At 41.1% G+C, this 25040-nt stretch overlaps 1 protein-coding gene across 1 annotated transcript in view; it reads left to right on the forward strand.

Annotated features, from left to right (window-relative positions):
- The window catches only part of LOC109626507 (synaptic vesicle glycoprotein 2C-like), a 39966-nt gene extending 15069 nt beyond the window's left edge, over positions 1-24897 (forward strand). Inside the window, exons 3-13 of the mRNA XM_020082524.2 lie at positions 4325-4505; positions 7623-7774; positions 13212-13345; positions 14664-14753; positions 14844-14954; positions 15058-15146; positions 15965-16129; positions 17265-17398; positions 19430-19633; positions 19836-19995; positions 21073-24897. Of these exons, the coding sequence (XP_019938083.1) occupies positions 4325-4505; positions 7623-7774; positions 13212-13345; positions 14664-14753; positions 14844-14954; positions 15058-15146; positions 15965-16129; positions 17265-17398; positions 19430-19633; positions 19836-19995; positions 21073-21256 (1604 nt within the window). The 3' untranslated portion in view covers positions 21257-24897. The remainder of the gene's footprint in view (positions 1-4324; positions 4506-7622; positions 7775-13211; positions 13346-14663; positions 14754-14843; positions 14955-15057; positions 15147-15964; positions 16130-17264; positions 17399-19429; positions 19634-19835; positions 19996-21072) is intronic.
- The last annotated feature ends 143 nt before the right edge of the window (positions 24898-25040 follow it).

Genomic DNA, 25040 nt, shown 5'->3' on the forward strand with positions numbered 1-25040 from the left:
GGAATAAGTGTTGATTGCTTAACTGATCCTCAGATATCATTCAAAGTTATATATAGGCCAGAGACGTGAACAGTAATAAAGTAAATTCAGTTTAATTTTATGATGAACAAAAAAAAATGGTGGGGAGTCCGGTTGATCGTGGATGCACAATGGCTTCAACGCAGATAAACCCAGTAGGATGAACACAAAGTTTTCTAACTTAGTCTGACTGTATAATAAGCTCTGCACACAACCTCCAGCACACAATAAATAAAAAGTGACAGTCTATTGTTGAACTGTTTGAGGAGGACTCAAGAATGACAAGGAATAAATCTGAAGTAGCTCTGGAGCATCAACACACGAAAAGAGAACAGGCCATTTAAAACAGATTCAGAACTGGCACTGCACTAGTTCTGTAATAAAACAAACACCTTTTGCCTGCCTAGATAAAACCAGGGCTAAATGTAAAATCAGTTTTTACTGGAGATGGCATTATGGTTTCTCACTTTGCTCCTGACTGAAATTGCTCAACATCTACTGGATGGATTGTCATGACATTCCACACGGACGTTCACGATCCACGGAGGATTAAACCCGCTGATGCCGCATGACATTTTGTCTTCTGCCTGTAAAATATGGTAACTGGTTGCTGATGGATCGGCACAGAGCAGCGCTGAGGCTGAATGTGTCCTATACAGACATTGATGGAGAAGTGTCTGTGCTGCCGCTGCTGTGCTACTTTCACTCCTCAGCCTGAAGACATAGTGTGACACTGGTAATTAAGTAGGAGCTTTTTGTCGAGGATGTAATTATCTTATTCTTTCAGATTATTGATATCTTCATGAGGCAGTGTTAAAAGACGTCTCTCCGTACCGTATTGTGAAAGATAAAGCTCTAATACACGGGCATTTTAGAGTTATAGCAGGTTGTCTTGTTGGTGGATATTCATCTGCTAACCTGCTTCTTACATGAGGTCAAACACTGAAGACCCTGCGCCCACTGCTTTCAGTCTTTGCCAATTTACATAGAAGTCATGCAATCTGAAGACAAGTGGAGGTTATAACATTTGACCTGAGTATGAACCCTGCAGAAGAGCGCAAATCCAGTCCCGTAAAGATTCATCTTGTGCCGCATCACCACCACCCTCCCCCTTTATTACACATACAAACCCAGTGTGAGGAAAGCCATAAAACAAATGAGCTGATGTTCCCAGATAGCGTCTGGTACATGCGGTCAGATTCAGCGTTGGTTTGTCGCTACACCAATCAAAAGATGTCACCAGTTTGCGCAGAATGCAGCAGTTTTGATATTCAGTTTGATATTTGGAAGCTAGCGCTGGTGTAGCCAGCCTCTGCCCATATAGGAGCGCCTTCTCTGCAGTAGCAGTGGCTGTCACCCGTAATGAATCACTAGCTCTCTGTATTATGTCTGTGCAGCTCGATAAGAGCCTCTACTTTCAGTGTATCGGTCCCATCACCTCAAACAGAGCAAGGGAGGAAAAAAAAAGAGAGAAGGGAAAAAAAAAGAAAATGTAAAGGCTTCTCCTTCTCCTCCTCCACCGGCCTTCTTTTTGCGCTGCCACCTCGTCAAACAGACGCATCTCCCCTTCCACACACATTAGCATTTTTATTAGGATGTTGAGAGTAAAGTGGATCATTTGCTGGCCTGACAACCCCCACCTCTCTCCATCCTCCCACCTCCCCCTCCCTTTATGCTGCATGTTCCTGGGGACAGGAAGAGATATGACCCCCGACTTCCTGTGGACAAGCAGCAGCATGAGACAAATGCCTGGACGTTAAAAGCAGCACTGCAAGGTCAGCCGCTGCTCCGGTCCCCCCCCCCCCCCCCCCCCGTGGTCACATAAAGAAACCTCAGTTACCAAACCCACTCTTTTCATTCAGAAAGAACTCAATTGGAGTCAAATCTTGATTATTCCACAAGAGATGTTTGCTTTACCGACAGCAGGTGATCAGTCAATAGATACATGAAACGCAAACACATCTATTGAAGCCCATTGTGCACCTGAAGAGATCTAACAGCAGCTGTTGTAACTCAATCCCTCTACTCTTCAGTTTCTATCATTTAATATGGAACCAAAATGTTTGCGATCAGATATTGATCCTCTCCGCGTAGTTCATCCAAACTCAGACGTAACGATTTTCATAATTAGTGAAAAAATGAAAAGGCTGCACCCTCATTGCAGTCAAAACACGTTTGAGTTAATCTGCAGTGTTGTGGCCTCACAGAGTTGCATGTTGTACCGCTCCAAGCCAAACTCAACGCATCGATCCCAACTCCGCTATTTATAGAGACATAGTTTTTATGTGACCTCTCAGTGTTCTGTCGATAGCCGGGAAATAACACAACCGAACTCAGCGATGCGGTTGTAAGCACCAATGAATGTTTCAGCTGATGTTCAGCAATTATGTGTTTGTGTCTAACACCACTGCAATAATGGACCACTGATATCTGCAGTGTCACCAGAACAACAAAAAATCTCATGCATAACAGTGTCTGATGTCTTTGTGTGAATGGTTAGTTTTCTATAATGTACAATTGGGGTCTGTGCTACATTAGCTTTACACTGTAGGAATGTATTTCAAACATATAAATTCAAGATGTTTCTCTCAGTCATTGGTTGAGACCAAAACGGAGCTAAAAGGATATCTATGTCTTTATCTATCTATATCCTATATCTACTGGATGTGTAAAAGGGGAAATGTTTTCTGGGGAGTTTGACGAATCAACTTATAATGTTATTGTAATATTGTGCCCCATGGTGGAAGAAGGAGACATGATTCGAGATCTTCACCTGGTGCTTCAATTCATTTTAGTTATTAGTCCCGTGCAGGTACAATGTGAGGATGTGCAGAGTTTAAAAAAATTGAAAAGATACTAAACAAATAAACAAAAAGTCTTCAAACTGAAGTCAAATACCCGTTACTAAGGCACTGACTCGTGGGCTCTCGTGCACACGGCCTCCAGGCCCAAGCTTAACTCCCTTGAGGAGCATCTACCCACTGGCTTTATAGTGGAAGCCCCTCCTACCAGACAAACCATAGAGACAAATATCAATTAACAAATCTCCATTAGATATGACATTGAAAAATACATATATATATATATACCCATCAGCATTTCACCCGACCTAGCCTGTCACATAAATATCACACTATTATATAAGATGGGCATTTAAAAGAGCATTTCTGTGATATCATTTAAAACACCCCTCTGGACTGGCTTTTATGTGGTACACTCCAGATTCCCCTCTCCATAAATGGAGTTGGAATCTCCCTCTTCCTGTTTGGCAGTGGGACCAGGACACTGCATGCAGGTGAGGGAGGGTGGATATAACATGGCAAACACATGTACCCAAAACATTTAATAACAATAAATGTTTGTGAAACAAAACTGTGTGTGGTTGAGGTTATTTCTGACGATTGGTTGTGGACTCTGTGTATCAGTACAGTTTAGAAACATTAAATGGTTTGTGAGTACGAGCTTAACAAGCTGCCATGCTGCTTAATGATACAGGCATGCTAATGCTACTGATGTGCTGCAACTAATGGTGTATATTAAGTATTTGCCACCTTTTATCTTACAGGGGATGGGGTAACCCCATGACGGTTATGGTATCACAGTGTTGTGATTGCAGCTTATTCCTATTATAATAAATGTGGTTAACGCAGGTTTTAAAAATTTGAACTGACAAATAATTTTGCTTGTGCTACCAAATTGTGGTCAATACTGTACATGGTCATTTCACATCTAGTGTAACAGAGTACACCACCCCCACTGCTCAAATATGTATCAGCTGTAGCTAAACACAGGTTTATAAGGGTAAGTGCACATGTCCAAAAAAAACACCAAAAAATATATATCCATCTGCAAATGCTGAAATTTTGAAATAATGTAGATACAGTGCAGGTCGGTTAGTGTCAGACAGATACGACAGTTAAATATTTAATTCGGTCCAAGTAACAGACCTTTTTTACCCAGGTGACTTTATTTATTGATGGCTTTCCAGGAGGTGAAGAGGATTTCAAGTATAACAAAAAGCATTTCAGAAACAACTTACCAACCCTAACTTTAATATCTAAATTTAAGGGGTCATTCTCAAAATTAGTTTGCGTATTTTAGCGATGAAGCCTGCTATTGTGTTTACACATTATCATATTTACAGGCCCCAGTCAGCCTCTGAAAGCACAATAACTCAGGTTTGGTGCAGAGTCAAGTCGTCTCACATTTGTTATATGAGGAATGCACAAATGAGCGTGATTGCAAAGTTTGACTCCAAATGGTTGTGATCATCTCTCTCTCCTTCTCCCTGCCTCTCTTTCTCCAGGTAGCATTGTGTATCTGGGGATGATGTTTGGAGCCTTTTTTTGGGGCGGCCTGTCGGACAAGGTGGGCCGTAAACAGTGCCTGCTGATATCCCTGTCCGTCAACGGCTTCTTCGCCTTCCTCTCGTCCTTCGTTCAAGGCTACAGCATGTTCCTCCTCTGCCGCATGGTCTCTGGCTTTGGGTGAGTCCACTTTACATTATCCTTTTTTTCCCCTCTTTACATCCCATCGTCCTCCTCCCATCGTCCTCCTCCCCCTTCATCCAGAGACTGTAGCCTCTCAGAGGACTTACTGACCTGATCCTACGGTTTCTCTGCTGTCTCACCCCCTCAAAAGTCAAAGCACATGACTAGAGGCTTCACTGACTGCCTGGCACCAGCACATCCTCATCCCCTGAGTGAGGGGAGAAGGAACAAAGTGAAACAGGAACATTTGCAGAAATGAGCTGAGCACAGTAAATGAACATCTGGTGCCGAACGTTGCTCTGGTCTGCTTGGCTGCCCACATCCTTGATAAATGACACACGCTCCAATCTTAGTGATCTGACATCCCTGCTCATTTATGACCTATAAAGTTCACCTCTAGAGCAGAGGTCAGGCTACTGAGGTAAATGTAAAGTCAATTACATGGAACAAAAATAATTATGGGACACACTTTGTTCTAATGTGACCACACGGTGATTACTTAAGCTGATGTCGGTCTCGGATGAAGCTGGGATAACAGTAATAAGATCTAAATGTGAATTAAAGTCAGAGGGCGCTGTTGTCGGCCTGAGGGCATTTGTGTGAGTGGTTTAAAACCTCCGCTGGGGAGAGCTGTCGAAACCAAGAACAAGTAAGAAAATACTATTTTCCTGCTGCTGTGCTGGAGACTCATACAATTATTTGTGTGTGTTAAATGTACATTTAATTACAGACCTACAGTCCAGTCGGTTTCCAATACACTTAGTTAAATCGACTTATTCCTGGCAGTAGTTACCCGATTTGCACTCATGCTCATTTGTGTTTAATTACACTTGTATAAGAAACCAGTAAGACTCTCGTTGTACCTTATCGTCTAAAAAAAACACACCTGTACCATTGTGGCTTTGATTTATATTTTTTCATTGGTAGCTTAAGCTTTTATTTCATCACTTCATTCTCAATCTGTATGCAGATGCAGGTTTATGGGAGTGGGTGAAAGAGATTTATGATTGTGCATATTCCTTTAAGAAAATGTGCCTGAACAAACAGGTCTATACTGTTGGGAGCTGTGGTGGTCTTTGTGACAGAGTAACAGATTTCTAAGGAAAGGCCAGGGTCTCCATTTTTTTTTACAGCCTCAGTCGAAGAGAAATACGATCCAGCATTGAGTGTTTTCTCTGAGATTCTGCTTGATTCATTAACGTTTCCTTACCTCATTAACTTTGCAACCATGAGCTGTCTCAACAATCAGCGAAGGGGACAAAAAGAGAGACCCAAAGTGCCTCTCTGTCAAATCACACATTCAGTGGAGTTCTTAATGTCCTAAGAGGATACGTTTACGAGAACACATCACACACGTCAGTATGTGCAGCGCATATCTCGAGAACCATTCATCTTATCGACTTCACACTTGGCGTGTGTATTGTAAATTGCCAATGGAAATGTGATGCAGGTTTTGGTGCGATTGGGACACGTGGTACATTTAGTTTTAGGCTGCTGATCGTCTTCTTCTGCATCTTCAGGTGAACCTCAGTGGTCGGCAACTGCGTAAAACTCGCCGCCAGATCATTTTGAAAATGTATTTATGTTTATTTTACGATATTTGACTGAACTCTGTCATAGCAGCAACATTCATAAGAAACACAACGTTTGTTTTGTTGCTGTAATGCTTTATAATGAGCGGAATCACAGAGAATTTATTTTGAAAAGATGTGAACTTGGATCTCTGAAATAACCAACCTTCAATATAATGTCATGAAAAAATAAGAGCAGTAAATCATTAAACATACACATGCTCACTCACTAATGTCAACGAATCATTCTCAAGTAGATCTGGAGAAAATAACAGGGAGAAAACAGCCCAGGCAGGTTTACAATGGGCACTGAACTAGTATATAGAGATATGACATTTTTAGACTAAATTGCACATGAGTTCATTCTGAGGCTTAAGTTTGTATTGAACAAGATGTTAAGCTGAGCTAACTGGTTAATCTCTCTAGTTTACAGACATTCTACTTAACCTTCAGAAAGACAGTGTTATCAATGTTTCAACATAACATCCTTCACTCTTAACAGAAAAATGTATCCAGATGCAGTTGCTGAGATAAATTTGGCAAAAAACTGTGTTTTACTTTAAATACATTTACCCAGAAAAGAAACAAATGTGTAATGACAGTAACGTTATAAATATCCCCAAAGTCAGGGTATCGCCTCAGTTATACTCGAGTCAAATGGATGTAATTTGCCACTTAACATTTTTCCACCTTGACTCTGATCTCTTTTAGCTGAATTCACTCCCTCTTCAAATAGTTTGCTGTTTGTTTTGTGTTTTTTCCTTAAAAGCTTGAGCTGCGAACCAAATCGCAGAGAGACGCTGCTGTCTCCGCTGACACCTCGCTGATGCTCCAGTTCAGTGCAGATACACATGAACACAACGACGTGACGTTATAAGATTTCATTAGTATGAGTCAATGTTGTGTGCAATGTTAGATTTTCTGTCTGATGAAAACACTTTTTCAACAGCCTCTGACTCATTTGAGAAAAAAACACAAAAAGTGAGGTTGCATCAAAGTTTCCAAAACACACTTTCACCGTCCTCTGTGCTGTTTTATTTCTTTGGTGAGTGGGCGACAACATGTCTTCCCTAAAGTAGTTTTGGGTTGTTGTTACTTCCTGATGATACAGGTTTGAAAACAGACCTGGTTTATAAGGTTTGTGTCGGAATCTTTCTTATAACTGATTTTCTTCAGACCACTTTATTTCACAGACTGCTGTTTAATATTTAAAGTTAAACCAAAACGATATTAAACCTGGAATCATCAGAAGAAAAGAATAGTAAGATCCTGTTTCTCACAGGTAGTAAAAACTTAGTTTAACTCTAACATCCCCAAAGACTATTTGCATAATCATAAGTTATATATTTGACAGTCACGTGGGACAATGTGTTTGTATTATTTACAGTTAATTCATTTCTAATCGGTAAATCCTGCTTCATCTTCATCATCTTCTTCATCCTTGACTTTTGATGATTTCATGTAACCATTTTGTGTTGCATGTTTAAAAGGAACCATGGCAACAGAAGCATAAATAGCTCATTATGAGAAACTATTTTTGCAGGATCGGTGGTGCTGTTCCAATAGTATTCTCGTACTTTGCGGAGGTGTTGGCTCGGGAGAAGAGAGGAGAGCATCTGAGCTGGCTCTGCATGTTCTGGATGATCGGAGGAATTTATGCCTCAGCCATGGCCTGGGCCATCATCCCACACTATGGTGAGTGACAGCTCTGACCAGTCATAACAACACTGATGTGAGTGTCAACCAGGATCAACAAATTCTCTCAATAATAGGAACAGAACAATGAAGAGAAAGTGAAGTGAAATATAAAACCTGCAGAATGTCCAGTTAAATCAACAGTTGAGCCAGTTAAACTTTTTGCCTGAAGCCCCTTGCAGCCTCTAAAACTCGCCTGAGTTGCTCTATTTATGAATAAAATATTAAATGAAAGGGCGGCATGGTGGTACAGTGGTTCGCACTGTCACCTCACAACAAGTGGTTTGAATCCTGGTTCACCCAGGGTCTTTCTGTCTTAAGTTTGCATCTTCTCCTCATGTCTGCTTGGGTTTAATCCAGGTACTCCGTCCTCCACAGTCCAAAGACATGCAGATTGGGGTTAGGTTCACAGGAGACCGACTGTGAATGTGAGTGCGATTGAATTGTGTCTCTGTATGTTGGCCCCGTGATACAGTGGTGAGAAGCAATGTCCACAACAGGACTAAATGCAGACTGTTCACTGTTTTGCTGCAGTGCTGTAAACCAAGCAGAATTGGGACGGGGAGTGAAGATTGCGTTGGTTGCTTAACAGACCTCTGAAATAACCAACATGCAATGTATGAAACAATAACACCTACTTTATACATATGAGCCACACACATAAACAATAATAAAGCAAATTCATTTCTTGAAAAACTGATGATAAAATCATGTGGTAGATCACAGGTCACTGAAGCTTCAGCCAAGCAAACAGCCCATTCCAAACAGGCAGGTTTCCAGAGGGCTCTGCGGCAGTAGTGTAAAATAAGAGCAAAATAACTGAATGTACATTTGCTCTCAGCTCCGGTAAACCCAGGTTCCACACTGGGCGAGTTCCTCACCGCCCGGAATCATTTGCATCACTAGTTTGAACATTTCTACAAATAGAGATGGCGATAAAGTTTGACTGTACAGTGTGGTTCTACTTTTGATGGTGCTCCCTGCTGTACTGAGGCACATAAATATCTCTACGTGATACATAAAATGCAGGAGGAAAAGAAAGAAACAAGAAAAAAATCTAAATTTAGCAATCGAGACCCTTGGGGGGGGGGCACTCAAACACAAAGCGAGCTCTGACAATAGCAGCAGCATAAAAGCAGCAAAGCAAACAGAATGTCAGCCTTCGTGGTGAATGTGAGTGTGACGGCCTTTAAAAGTAAACTGGTCACAAAGTCACCGATCGGAGAGACGTTTGCTGAAGCAGGAGTGAAGGATGAAAGGATGAAATGTTCCGCTGTATCGATGATTTTAAACCACCACCAAAACCTTACAGCAGAAGTGTACTGTAATCTTGCATAATCAGTATTTGTGTTAATTTCTTGGAGTTTTAGTGACAAGGTCTGAGGCAGTAAAGAAAGTGAAAAGGTGGCTGATATAACAAATCTCATGAACCATCGTGTGGCAGGGCTGGAGGATAGCAGGCAGCGGAGGAGGTGTGTGTCAGAGGATAAGAACAAAATGAATGAAATGAAATCAATCTGCCGCGGAGAGGGGAGTGGATGAGGAGGAGAGGAGCAGAGAGAGAGAGTGAAAGAGAGAGAGATCGGGAGGTCGGTGGGGAGTGTGCTTGATTTATGTGGCTTGAGTCAGGGATAATCGAAAGGTGAAGGGAGACAGCAGAGGGTTAAAGGGAGGCGGAGAGAGAAAACAAAAAAGGGAAACAGTATCGAAGGGACGGAAACGAGAAGAGGATGAGCCATGTTGATCTGATGCTGTGTGATGATGTTTGCTCTTGGACATTTCTCTGAGAGTGGGACTCTAAAGTGATGTTTCGACTACAGGTTGAAGAGTGTCAAGTGTTTTTCTCATCTCAGGTAAAGTCACAAGACCAACAGTAAACTTCACCACACCACGTAAAGGAAACTAGCCGAGGACGTGTGACCCTCTAAAGTCAGGCCACAAATAAAGACCCTTGAAGAGAAGATCACACACTGTGCAGGAAACAAGACGTAATGTGATCGAAGAGAGAATCGGTTTCAGTGGCTTTATTTGAGTTGATTTACAGTAATTGAGATTATGTTGAGCTCAGCCGAATGTTTCTGGAAGTAAAAGTCCCATTCAGACTTTCATTATCAGCTGTAATTGGAATAATTATAACGATACAAGGTAGACTTACCACAAGCCACGAGATTGTGAAACAATGTCCCATGCTCCTGTAGTAGCCACAAGTCCATATGATATCAACTGGGTTATAAGAAAAACACATTTCATTAACGATGTCAAGGAGAAGTCAAGAGGAAGTGCTGGAAATCATTGGAATGGGATCTTTCGCAATGGTTTATGGGATGCCAAGTTCCCTCACTCTTAAAACAATTACGTACACAGTCTATTTTTTCAGTTTCCCAATATTTTCTTTGCTCTGAATCAAATGTTGCATAGTCGCAACTCATCTTGTTCCTGGTCGGACCTGTTTCAGGCTTAGAACTCTGAAACGTCAGTGGAGAAAATGAATGGGAAGTTCAGTTACGGAACCAGAACCGTTCTAAAAGTGGGTGCTCATTTTTACAATCTATTCCGTTGTCCCTCATGTGTAGGCAATTTGAATCCGATGCAGGAATGCCAATTAATCCTTCTTACAATGAACTTCTGAGAGAGGTTTCACAAAGTATATCTTGAAAATTCTAGTAACACAGGCTGCATTTCATGTATCATGAAAACAAAGTATTTATATGTCATGTTGTGAACTAATGTGCTTGTGATGGTTTTGACATCTTCATCTCTGTAGCTGACTGTTATCTCATCCTCTCAGTATAAAAGCAACAGTGGATGGAATCAAATCAAATTTAAGATCTTTAAAAGCAGTAGTTTTTAGAAACCGATTCCTCTGGGTAATCCACAGACCTCACCGTAGTTTCAGCAAGAACTTTTCTTGACTTCCAGTGTGATACCAAACAGTGTTGAACTAAATTAGAATGTCCCCTTTTTTGGAATATTTACCTTCAATTGAAACTGGACAAACCGAAGCATGAAGAGGTATCGTCTCATGGGGAAGGAAAAAATGTGTGTGCAGACGTTCACAAGCGCATTTGTGTTTCTGATGTACAAGAGATTTACTAAAGAAGTTTCCATCTGCATGCTTTGTGTGTGTCTTCACACACTTCATTTTTTTGTGAGGGTGCTGACACAGGCTCATAATTGAGGTCAATTGATTAGATGCCACTGTTTTAACACATTTTTTTCTCCAAGATGCAGTGGTGTGTGGGTAATAGGTTCCGCCGCAGTGCTCTCTGCATTGACTGGTGGACAAAGGCCAGATAACTGTGTGTGTGTGTGTGTGTGTGAGTGTGAGTGTGAGTGAAACTGTATGTCTACATGTGTGTCATTTTGTCTTTTTGAAAGTGTTAAGCTGGTGATTCAGATAAAGAACTGAGAAATTTTGCAGAGAATCTGACACTGTCACAATGTAAGATTAAGGGAGCAGGAAGAGGAGTAGAGGAGAAGGAGCATGTGTGTGTGTGTGTGTGTGTGTGTGTGTGTGTGTGTGTGTGCATGTGTGTTTGTATGTACAGTATTCATGCAGGCATATCGCTTTAATATTTGAGCCTCCCACAGCATTGACCGATGGCCAAGGACAGTATGTTTTTGTGTTATGTGCAAGTGTGTCTCAGTTGTTCTCACTTACTGTAGAGAAGGGACATAAATCTTGTTGCGTATCTCAATCAGTCAGCCGTCCCCTCCAGTCCATTACAGCTATAATCCCCCTAATGAGGTTTGTACTAGTACAGGCTTGAGGCAACCCCCCCCCACAAAAGTACACACACACACACACACACACACACACACACACACACACACACACACACACAGATTAATTCCTAGATCACTACCTCTCTTTATTAATTGTCCGAAAAAAAGGAAATGCAGATGAAATTTCAAATGATCAGCAAATCGCACCCATAAACTTTTGCCTTGTCTACATTAATGTGGATCTTTTGCATAACAAATTTTATTTTCTCTGCGTCTGAGCCTCTCATCCACACACAAACAGTGTTGTCACAAGATGGCGATTTTTACAAACGCCCTTCAAAGTGCAGATTTTAAAAGACACTGGTTTATGTGTATCCGAGTGTAAAACAAAGATGTCACAGCTTACCTCACATTCATGCAACCCAGCTGTTGCCTTGTGAAATAAACATGTGCCAGAAACAACAACAACAATTAGTGCTATATCCTGGTTTCTGTCTGTTTGGTTAGCACTGCCAGGTCAAATTACAAGTTAGCAGCTAAATTTAGCATTACTGCACCACATTACTGACATTCACAGGTATCTTGTGTGATCGTTTGTGAGTCATCCATTGTGTGAATGGAGATATTTTCATGTGGAGGGAGAATTATTTTTAAAACAGAGGGGAAAATATCTGTTTAAAAAATATCCGCAGTGGTGTAGATAAGGCATGCATTGATGATTTGAATTCTGATGTTTAACTTAACAACAACTGATGCATATAGTGTAGCGGGATTGTCAAATAAAGTCACATATTTACTTGCAACTGATGAAAACATAAAAATGCAGATAAATGGTAAACAGTCTGTATTTGTATAACACTTTCTCTAGTTTTGATGACCACTCAAAGCACTTCACAGTTCAGTTTACTGCCATTCACACGTTCACACACACATTCATGCAGTGCACCTCTGGGCAGCACTTTTTTCTGTGAGGGTTCTTTTTGGACGGATCATCTGTGAACTTTTGAACACAAACATTTCAGGATTTAACTCCCGAATGCAACGGCACTTCTCTCTCTGTGTCGCTCTCCATGGTGCTAAAAGGCTCAAATTTAGGCTTGAAGGGAAAGTTCACCCACAATTGAAAGTCCACTCATTTTCTACTCACTCTACATAGAATTTCCAAATCCAATACAATTGAATTCAATGGTGATCACTTCTTCAAAAGTAAAAAGAAAAAACACCACAGGAGCAGCATTTAGGCATTCTATGTTTTTGTTCTGTTGTTTTTTACATTTGAAGAAGAAATCACCATTTACTTCAAATTGATTTGGCTGCAATGTTGATTACCCCTGAAACTCCAAAAACATTTTATGGACTCAAAAAATTATTGGATTTTCAATTTCGGGTGAACTATCCCTCCAAAAGTGTTTTGCGGACTCAAACACTTCACCCACCCCTCCATCGTTTTAGTGGTGAGTAGATAATGAGTGAATTTTCATTTTTGGGTAAACTACCCCTTTAATCCCATTCAGACCACTGTACTCAAAACCAACTTCACAGAACACACAAGCTGCCTCCTGAATAAATCAGTCATGCCAACCAAGTAACCTCCTCTGCACTGGCACCACTAGCAAACATCAAGCAGCAACCTGACGACATCTACATAGAGCCTCCACCGTCATTATGCCTGATGATTTATGTTCTTCTTTGTGACTGTTTCATTGTGCAGGCTGGAGCTTCAGCATGGGTTCAGCCTACCAGTTCCACAGCTGGAGAGTGTTTGTGGTGGTGTGTGCACTACCGTGTGTCTCTGCAGTGGTCGCTCTTACTTTTATGCCTGAGAGCCCCCGCTTCTTCCTGGAGGTAAGAGAAAGAGAAAGACAGTTTATTGTGGTGGCACCAACATTTCTCTTAATGACAGTTATAACTAGAATGGCACTCAGTAGAGCGCATACCTCAGCTGAATCTGAATCCACAATATCTCGCTACACGTAAGAGGTAGCTGCAGGTTTCTAGCCATAATTTGAAAATACAGTGGCTGAAAAAAAGTATATCCTCCTATCAGAATATTAAAATCTGATAGATTCAGAATTTATTTATTTGAGCTCCAAATTGTACCCTCACATAAATATGATTTGATTCAATAGTCTGGATTTTTATAGTCAAGATTTGTGCATTAGAAAAAACAAAATGACCTATGTTAAAGAAATACAAATACACCAACAAACAGACACGGGTGAAAACAGTACCTCCTTGCTCAAGGTAATAAATCTTTTGGTGATCAGAAATTTTTTTAAACCTTTTGGAAACTTTAATGCCAGCAGAGTTTTTGTCATAGCATTTTATTTCTTTATGTCAGACGATGCTTTTCCTCTATGTGATGTAGTGTGTTGTATATTTATTTACTGCATCATTGCATTAAGTGGCGACACTTAAGTGTTAACCTGTGTTCAAATGCCCAGGGTGGGGTGGGAAAGAGATGTAAAAGAACATAAAGAGATGTAAGACAATAAAAACACTGGTGTTTAAAACAATGGGAGTTTAGTAACTGTGCAGTTGCCTGCTGACTTGGCCTGATTAACAACACTGTACACAGAGCTGAGCTGCTTGAGGGACTTTAAAACCCTTAGTTTCCTCCTCAGAGTTATGATTCTTCCTGAGGACATAATTATCTTTTGGTGTCCATTTGCTTATAAGAACTTTCTTCCTTCCTGTAACCCCAGAACTTAGAAAAGTTGTTTTTAAGTTTTCTTAAGAGTCAAAGTGAATCTGTGATTGTTGTTGATACATCAGAGCCCCAAAGCCAGGGAATGAAATGCCTGAGGAAATAAGGGTGTCTGAGTGAGATGGTGTCTGAGCTAAAACATACTTTTTTCAGAATGCATATCCCTTCTTTACTTTGGTAATTTGTTTTCTCGTTCTGTAGCACTTTGTACTCTGTGTTGAAATGTGCTCTACAAATAAAGATATTACTTAGTACATTGCAAACAGAAAATGCGATTACCTAATTCGGCAAATTTTCAGTGGTGTCACATCCTCAGAGTTGATTTGGGGAGTGCTGTTTTCTATATTTGTCTGTAAACACGTCACTGTAAAGTAACTTGAGGATGGAAGGGGAAATCCTAATGTATGTAATGTGCATATATGTGAGCTCCACATGTTTAACTTGACTGTCTCCTAGATGGGTAAACATGACGAGGCCTGGATGGTGCTCAAACACATCCATGACACCAACATGCGTGCCCGCGGAGAACCAGAGAGAGTCTTCACTGTAAGTACACACTGGCCTCCCAGCACTCTGCGACCCTCCCTCCTGCTGCAGTGCCATCAGCAGGTGACATACTCGTGTCTCCCCCTGCAGGTGAACAGGATAAAAATCCCCAAACAGTTGGACGAGCTGGTGGAGATGCAGAATGAGTCAGCCAACCCTGTGTTCAAGGTCCTCTTCAAGATCAAGGCCGAGCTCAGAGGGGTATGATGCTGTTTTGTCTTTGCCCTAGTTAGGAAACCCAGGTTTTATAATGAGCTGTTATGGAAGTAAATATGGTTATTATGTTTTTTCCCTCTAAAATTAGATCTGGTTGACTTTTATGAGATGCTTCAACTACCCAGTGAGAGACAACACCATTAAACTGGCTGCAGTCTGGTTCACTCTGTCTTTTGGGTAAGAAACCCTCTGCAGAGTCTTCAGCATCACCTCCAGCTCTACTGCTACACTTCTCATTGGTATTATTCTATGCTTCTGTGGGTGGGACTGAGTCAGAGTCTCAGATGCTCTCTCACTTATGACACATGACTGCTGAGAAGTGAGATTAGAAAGATAGGCGGTGCTGTTTGGAAGCAAAGTTTTTTAGTTTTCTTTAACTAAAAAGAGACATGCTGTTGTGCACAGTTATTCCCTCATATTCTGGTAAACCACATCTTTTTGCTGGATTTCTATAGCCTGAAAATAGATATAAACAACCTGCACCTCTGACACCACCTTTCCCCTTTCTCCTGTGCAGATGTAGGCCTACACCACAGCACAATTACACTTTGATTTTATGTAGACAAGCACACACACATTTACCTGTACTTTTAGCAGAACATTAATATATACAATGGTGCAATAAACCTTTTGAAACTGTACTTCTGTGACTGTACTTCTACACATTATTGTAATATATAATGTATAAATAATATGTGTACTTACCATCATGTAATTATGAGTAAATGCTTTACTGGTTTTGTGATGTACTTACAAGTCACAGACACATACAAGCAGTCAGATATTTTACTAAAGTCTCAGACTGGGAGATTATCAGTTTGTAAAATTGATATTGTGTCTTAATAATTAAATTCAAATCAAATTCAATAACAGAAAAGCAGTCAAGCACAACACAGTCACTGCATCTACCATCATGGTGATGAATCCAGGGTAAGCAGAATGAGCTGGAGGACCATGACCATGTGTTCACTCCAGAGGGCTGTCGTTGTGTCCAGGTACTACGGGCTGTCTGTGTGGTTCCCGGATGTCATCAAGCACCTTCAGGCCGATGAGTACGCCTCCAGAGTGAAGGTTCACAACAACGAACGCATTGAAGACTTCACCTTCAACTTCACACTGGAAAACCAGATCCAAAGGAACTCTGTTTTTCTAAATGACAGGTAAAAGAAACAGTGCGGGTGCAAACTGACTTCTGATTCGATTTTAAAAAAGCCTCCCCATAGCTGCCTGTCCCGTTGTGGGATAGCCATACTGTTGGTCATTCCCACAAACAACACAGCACTGCTGGAAATATTAATCCTGCCTCCTTTATCTCCCTCAGCACCAGGAAATTAAATGGCTTGTCTCTCTCTTTCCTTCTCTCTTGCGCTCTCTCTCTCTCTCTCTCGTCCATACACACATACACAGTCCTCTGTTCCTTCTCCTCCTGGTTATAGTTCTCACTTACACAAAGGCCACAGAGGAGATGCGTCGATATGCTGTATTTGTTTCTTCCCAATACCCACTGGAGACCAGAATGCATGTTTATTAAGAGATTAAATCAAGGCCAATATCATGAAAAGCGTGCACAGCAGCCCTCTTATATTAGACATGCTAAAGGACGGACATGGGGTGATGAAGAAGACGTCTGTAAAACTACTCAGTTACAAGTAAAAGCCCTGAATTTAAAGGACACATGATGTTTTTGTTGTTTTCTCGAGTGTGTTGTACAGTTTTTATACATGTGGTCTGCAAAGTTAAAAAGCCAAAAGTGTCTGAAGCGTGAAGCGAGTTCCTTTAATCTGACTAACATGACGAGCTCCCGAACAAAGCCAGGGGGCTTGAAGAGACAGGAGCTAAAACCAAGTGTTTCAGACAGAGGCTGAAAAGAGGAGCTGCAGCAATGACCACAGTGAGGAAAGTGATCATCAGAGCATGTGAAGCTTTTTGAAGTAGTAACACAGATTAAAGTTATCAACCTAATATAACCATTTAATGTTTCCTTCAGAGTTTTACTTGTTGTACAATAGCTGATTGTTTTATGTCGTGTAAAAGCTGCATCATGACTGGGAAGATTGTATTCATTCTTTTTCTAAAACCTTCTGCAAATCAATTACTGTCAAATAAATGTCGTGGAATCAAATGCGATATTTCCTCATAAATAGTATCAAATATAGTTCCTCTAAATTTCACTCATTAAAGGAAAGGATAGTTCAGTATCATCTCCTGTGGGAAGGATGTGACCAATCCCTGCTGATCCTGCTTTATTTGTTTCTTACATTTGTTTCCTTCCCTGTCGTCTTCACCTCTTCCCAGGTTTATCAGTATGAAGTTCAAGGCGGTCACATTCATCGACTCATCTTTCCTCAACTGCTATTTTGAGGATGTCTCCTCTGTAGGATCCTTCTTCAAGAACTGCACCTTTATCGACTCCTTCTTTTACAACACGGGTGAGTACTCCTCCCCTGCACACGGCTCCCACAGCCGAGGTGTTTCCTTCCACTCCACAAAATCCCATTATGCCGTCGGTGCCTTACACATAAGTCTCAATCAGCCTCTCTATCTTTTTCAGACAGTTCATTTTAGGTCTAATGTCCAAGCTTCTGGCTTCGGGAACAAGGAATGGGTTTGAGCGTTTATGGCTTTGCTTTATGTCACTAAATTACTGCTTAACCTCTCTGCCCCTGCACAGATTGCCTCTCTGAACTCAGGTGACTGTAGTTAACGCATGATGCATGATTTGTAGCTGATGTCTAAGATGTTTGCATAAATTCAAGACAGTAAGGCAACAACATCCTAAAGGGAGATTTCCTTGCTCACCTGAATAATTCATCACAGCATGTTTTGTTGTGGTTTTGATAAAACAAACGTCAGAACCAGGGCAGCTATAGCTGCATCTGAAACATTGAAGCGTCCCTTGCCAAATCCAAAGCTATGATATTAAAGTGCAATCCATCAACAACACAACCAGGAAGTACAGGAAAAGGTAGCAGAGGCATTTTAAATGTTCTGAGAGAACTGGAGCTGAGTCAGACCTTGTGGGAGCGGAGGGGAGAAAAACAGTTCCCTCCAGCACTCTGGGAAAGCGCTGAACATGGAAACAGTAAGGGCACCGTTAGGTTTCTGGTAATGCCCCATGGGAAATGAAGTCTGCCCACAGCAATGTGTCCCTTCAGAGCAAAGGATCAAGAGAAATGAGAGTAGAGAGGAGTGATCAGAGCAGAATGTTGTTGAGTGTTCTCATTGCTCTGAATGATACTATTTAAGGAGAGAGCCCTTTATAAACTTTACAGAATGACAGCATTATATATGACTTTCCTCTATTTACAGTGGAAAGGCTTTATGTTTATGAACCACATTCAAAAATACAGTGCAACATTCTATTCAACCTATCCTGAAGGACTTAATTATTGTCTCAATACAGTCAATGTCCGAGCCCAAGTCCAAGTTACAGGTCCTGAAAACTGAGATTTGAGACAGACGTCAGTTCCAGTCTTGACCAAACTCAAATCATACAACACTGCCTTGGTCTGTAGCTAATTATTCACACTAATAACAGACACTGGTGAAAACACATCAAGCTGTCTCGGGCTGCTTTGACTCAGGATAAAGAGCGGGTCATCCATTAACCAGAAGTTCATTGGTTCAATGACAGTTTCCCCTGCTCCACGTGCAGAGGTGTCCTTGGGCAAGACACTGAACCCCAGATTGCGTGAGTGAAGAGTGATTGAGGAAGTGCTGCACAAAAATGAAAGTGTGAATGACTGTAAAGCACTTTGAGTGGTCATCAAGACTTAAAAAAATCACTATATAGAATCAATCTGGACAATGATGTACTTCATTCAATTATTTAAAAAACCTTTATACCTACAGTATATATTGTTTTCTGCAATGACGCATAAATCAACAGTTTTTATACTCAGGACCAGGACAAAATAAGACACAATAAGATAAACTGTCAATAAATATCCTGAAACTCATATCCTTTGAGAAGGCTCTCCAACATGGCTGGATTATTACAATGTTTGACAGCTTCATTAAACTTCATGACAACAACATGTGTTTCTAAACAGTTTCTCCTTAGTTTTTTAATCAAACACAACTTTATATGGGAACAGACACCATGGTAGTACTGATAGCAATGACAACAAGGCAAGATATGATGGGGCTGCATTAGTTGTCATTGTGAATTAATCAAAGAATTAAAATTATTTGACTTACAGTGGACCTGACACGTCTGGGGCCCCTTGGGCAGCTGCCTCTGACCAATACCATCAAATAAGATAAATTAAAAACCATGAAACAATAAATGAAAACATCAATTTTCTACCATAAACTAAAATCCTCAACCTGGAGACAGAAAATGTAGTTCTTGGTGGGGTTTTTCTTTAACTGGAGACGGTGCCCGGCAGACAAAAGCCTTCTATTCATTTTATTTCAACGCAGTGTGAAGACTGAATTCTCTCCTCTCACATTTACAGATATTGACGATGCCAAACTAACAAACTCACGGGTGATCAACAGCTCCTTCCACCACAACAAGACAGGGTGTCAGATGACCTTTGAGGACGATTACAGCGCCTACTGGGTCTACTTCGTCAACTTCCTGGGAACTCTGGCTGTGCTGCCTGGAAACATCGTCTCTGCTCTCCTCATGGATAAAATAGGGCGCCTCAGCATGTTAGGTATGACATAACATCCTCCCTGGTCTGTGAGGGCTGCTCAGACATTCTGTTTGACCTTATGGATAGCAGCCGTTTCTCTTGCAAAATGTCCCGACTCCTTGTGACGTTGGCCTTTGTGCTGCACCTGCAGTGACCTCTAGTGACGTAAATGAGGCCATTTTGGGTCTGAGGTGTAAAAGGTGTGCTGTGTTGCCCCCTGCAGGAGGCTCCATGGTGCTGTCAGGCATCAGCTGCTTCTTCCTGTGGTTCGGAACCAGCGAGTCGATGATGATCTTCATGCTCTGTCTGTACAACGGCCTCAGCATCTCTGCCTGGAACTCCCTGGATGTGGTCACCGCCGAGCTGTACCCAACAGACAGGAGGTGAGTGCTGCACACAAAACTCAGTGAAAGATACAAGAAGAATTAGACTTCTTATATCTTCTGATTTCCAAAAAATGTCAGAACAATATCAGAATAGCAAAAGCAACAGTATTTTAGTCTGCTTTTTGTGGCACGCCCACACAAGAGGCCTCTGGACATCAACCTTTTCCTGATGACATGAACTTGCTCTTTGTCCTTTCTTTAAAATAAAGTCACTGCATCCAAAACACATCTAGTTGTGTGACTCATAAATGGTTTCATTCCCTGTCAATATCTGAAAAGCTCTGATGAATATTTGGTGAAGCTTCAGGTCATTCACATCCCTCATTTGACCCACTGACAGATTGTTCTCAGCCCAGATATATTCTCATTATTATTATTATTATTATCATCATTATAGCTCATTTCACATTATTATCCTCTGAAAAGGCCAGACCACATCTCATTGGTTCAGTTGTGGTGAGAAACTACAAATCCTGACTTTATTTACAACAAATATGAAGAAGCAAGATTCTGCCACTACATTGCTCATATTTATTCAGTCACTGATCCAGTTGTAGAACAGGGTTACATTCCGCAGGTTTGAATTAGGACTGGCCATTAAAACATTCTTCAGAGCGAGGAGAGAATTAATATAAAACTAGAATAGAACTCAGAAGAGGACATGCCTCTATCAAGGCCCAACAGTCCCCTAATGAAACCACATTCACTATAGTTCCTATCTCTAATATATATTAATGCCCCTTTATTCAAATCCACACCAAAATTAAATTATTCTTTCTTAGCTTACGTCCCATCTTTCCACCTAGTTTCCTGAAAATCCATTCATTTGTTTTTGTGTAATTTTCTAATCAACAGACAACCTGTCTGCTGATTACTGTGTTAATGGTGGGGTCACCCTCTCTGTTTAAATCATCTGCGCTCTATCTGCTATGTGCTGCACTGTTTCATCGCAGAAAACAAAAGATACAAATTTGAATAACAAAGTCTGTCTAAAAATGAAATGACACAAACACACTGCTACACATGTGTCGCTCTCCTCTATATCTTCCTTGTGTCCTTGTGTTTTTATTCCAGGGGCACAGGCTTCGGCTTCTGTAATGCCATGTGTAAGCTGGCAGCAGTGCTGGGCAACCTGATCTTTGGCTCACTGGTTGGCATCACCAAGGCGATCCCCATCCTGCTGGCATCGTCCGTGTTGGTTGGCGGCGGCCTGGTGGGGCTGCGACTGCCAGACACACGCGCCAATGTCCTCATGTAAACCTCAACGCAGAACAATATGTTGTTTACCAGGTTTTTCACTCGGTGTACTGAATCATTTGTTAACGCTCTGCAGTAAAGTTTGATTTGAATTTCAGTAAAACAAGAGTAGCTGTGATCATCTTTGTAGTTATCATTTGACAAATAATGTTACTCTGTTCACAATCTCAACTATTTCTGAGTGAAACACCTGGTCGACTGGGATAATCAGATGCAGTTTATCTTTACAGAGAGCTGTGGATATGAAGAGATTGAAGACACTAGTCAAAAATCTGTGTGGTGTCAGAGGCTGGTTACCAAAGCCCCGTGGTTTCTTCCAGAGATTCTGGATGAAAGAGTTAATCTGAGGAAACCGGCTAGAATAATTAGTGTCTCTTAAAACTCTGCATATCAGCAGCTCTGTATCCACCATGGGCTGCTTCACACTCGCAACCAACAAACACATGTGTCTAAGCGGCAAAGGGCTTGGACCTCTAACACAGACCCTCTTTCAAATCCCACTTTACTCAGATTAAAGGAATAGTTTGACATTTTGGGAAATATGCATTTTGAAAACTAGAGTAGCACAAAGATTGGAGATAAAGGTAACAGCTAGTCTGGCTCTGTCTGGAGAAAACACACCCAAAGCTCAACCTTTAACACATTCATGGTATATGTTCTGTTATTTATGTAGCACTTTTCTGCTTTAGGGCACGGTCACACATATGCAAATGTAAGCGAATGTCGTAGGTCAAAGTTCACCAAAGTGGAACTCCATTCAAAGCCCAAAGCCATTTGCCTCGCCACTGGAGGCTGATTTTATTTTTCCCTCTCAGTGAACTGGAGACGAAGGTTTGCAGCTGCTTCCTCATATGTGTGACCTTATGATACAGTTTTCACCTATATTCACACACACACAGTGCATCTCTACCACACATCAGTCACACAAAGCACTGGCACAGTCATCAGGGGCAAGTATCTTGCCCAAGACACTTCGGCATTCAAAATGGCTGAGACTGGGATACTTAGTGTACGACCCGCTCTACCTCCCACTACTGCCCCATAATCCTTACATCCCAAAAACACGACACGTATGTTTTTACACTTCGTGAGCCTCAGAGGTGCTGATGGGTGGATTTGGTTTTCTTTGGATAGGTCCAGGCTACTTGTTTCCCTTTGCTCCCAGTCTTTATGCTAAGCTAAGCTAACTGGATAATGTTTGACAATGGTATCATTCTTCACTTCTAGCTCAGCACGAAAGTGAGTAACTGTGTACAGTTCAACAAAATGCTGAACAATACCTTCAAGTACAAATCATTGTGAAGCACCCGAGTATTTATGATTATGGTTATTTATTTCCATAGATATTCCTGTAGTATTTTACGTGTGTTATTTATTGCTTTACCAGTTTTTGAAACTGCGATCAGTATTCCACGAACAGTTGATGATGTTCAAGCCTTTTGCCGCAATGTGCAAGAATGAAAAGGCCATAGAAAAAAAAATACAGTAATGATGTAGTAATTTAGTCGGAACCTTCTGCAGCTACATTTCTAAAGTGAAAAGAAGTTTACATTTTCTGCTTTTTACAGTAAGAGACTTTTGGGATTGGAAACCTTTTGTCTGAATGCTTCCTCTCTCCTTCTCTCGTGTCTGTGTTGTGTTCGTCTCGTGGCGCTGAGCTCACCATGAAGGGCTTTGCTCTCCGTTGTAATCTGATCTGTCAAGAAGAATTTATACCATAGGAAACCTCTGCTGTTATAAAAACCTGCTCTTCTCCTTGTGTTTTCTTCCTCTTAATGCGTCTCACTGTCATGGTTTCTTCATTGTGTCTCTGGACCCGTCCCGTCTTCCTGTCCTCTCTCTTTACCTCCTTCTGCCTTGCTGCTGCTGCTCCCTCCAAAACTCGAAGGCCTTTCTCAAATGTCGTGCCTCTCTCTTTCTCCATTGAGCTCGTCTCTCCTTCCAAACCTTGCTGGAAGCTTTGCTGCTCTGCCCTGCTTTTACGGTCCCTCATTTATTGATACTGCAATTTGTGAGTGTGTGTATGAGTGTTTTCAGACGAACCGTTATTAGACGCTGTGAGCATTGCATATGTTGAAAAAGTTTTTCGTGGCTTTTTATTTACCAAATAAATGAGTTTGTTAACATAATCAAGCGAAATTAAAAGCCATGCATAAAGGGTCGGTTCACCCAAATTGAAAAAAAAAATAAAAATGCACTACCTATGCAGGATTTGTTGGATTTGTGCTGAGGTTTTAGCAATCAGTGCAATGACGGTGAATACAAATGTTTGTTCTGCTTTTAACATTGAAAAACGACCTGTAAAGAAGACGAAGGCCGAGTTCAGGCCGAGCTCTGTCCTGCATAAATCAATTTCACTTGAATGGATCATTGCAGAGCTAAATGCTAACAGCACGCTCACACACTCGCAGTGGCCATGAAAACAGGTTTAACATTACAGCTGAGACAGATGTGTTTCATCATAAATCAATGTACTGGACAAATTCAAATTTTGACTAAATAATGGTGTTATATTTAAAAAAATTAAAATATGTTCTTACCAAGAATGTCTTTCATGGCAAACCAGTTATTGAGATATTATTTTCTCTGGATAATTCACCCAACTTTGAAAACAGCAGTTTTAAGGACTATTTTGTTGGTTTAAAAATGTTTCTGGAGAGACCTGTTATTGTGAGCGCACCACATAATGGCCCATTCAGGTAGAAATCCTCAAGAGGGATATCAGTGCACATAAAATGAAATGTATCTGCATGGCTAGATATCTGTATATATGTTTTTTTTTGTGATTTGGGTGAACAGGCCTTTTAAAACCTCTTGTGACTGGTACTCTATCTGCTACAGTGTGAGTGCATTAATTTTAAAATACATCATTTGTAAAATAAATTCCTGTAATATCTCTTCTAGGTTCGTTCAAGCGTACAAAGGATTGGTTAATACAAGAGTACTGTTTCATTCAGATGGGTTTTTTGATGATGAGGATTACTGTCAATATACTGTATGTTCTGTTCCTATATCAGATTTCTTACTCTTTACATTTAACATTCCATTAGTTTCTGACTGAAATGCCACTCTATGGAAAGTAAATCTGGTTTCCTGATGAGTATGTCTGATGCTTTATCCGTCTGCTGGTCTGCACTGTGCCCTCCTCCGAACACCACCAGCTGTGCTGAACAAACTCACTATACTTCACTGTTTCCACCAAGAAATCCTGCATGTTTGTTACTGAAGTCCCCCCTGTTGTGTGTGCTCTTTCTGTTTCGTTGTCTTCACTGTTCCTCCGCTGGAGGAAGCAGACGTGCGATTCCCGGGGTCAAAGGTGAATGTATCATTGGTGCGTGTTGTCAGATTTGTTGTGGACAGGCGTTCATTATAATCAAGTTGAATATGAGGTGAAAGGGGCGTGCCAGTGGTGAGATGATATAGCAGGGGTGGTCAAATCCGTTTCCAGTTGGATTCATCGTTACAGACGCTGTGACTTTCAGATTTGAAAACCTCTGCTGTCAAACAAAATGTGGAGGTGTGTGTAAAAAAGAATTACCTGTCCTTGATATGATTTATTTTGATAAGAAAAGGTGCAAGAGAATGCGATGTTAAGGTGGATTCCTCTGGTGTCTCCATATTGAATAAACAGTTTCATTTGAACAGCTGTGGGGCTTCCTTCATTGTGTTCAGTGTTCACATCGGGCTTTCATCCACTTGCACCAGCAGATGGCACCATTTACAATATAAGCTTCCTGGCCAGATAAGACCAAGTAAGGATGTTCCAATAAAACTCCTGAGGTAAT

This window comes from Paralichthys olivaceus, chromosome 18 (assembly GCF_024713975.1).
Source record: "Paralichthys olivaceus isolate ysfri-2021 chromosome 18, ASM2471397v2, whole genome shotgun sequence".
NCBI classification, from domain to species: domain Eukaryota; kingdom Metazoa; phylum Chordata; class Actinopteri; order Pleuronectiformes; family Paralichthyidae; genus Paralichthys; species Paralichthys olivaceus.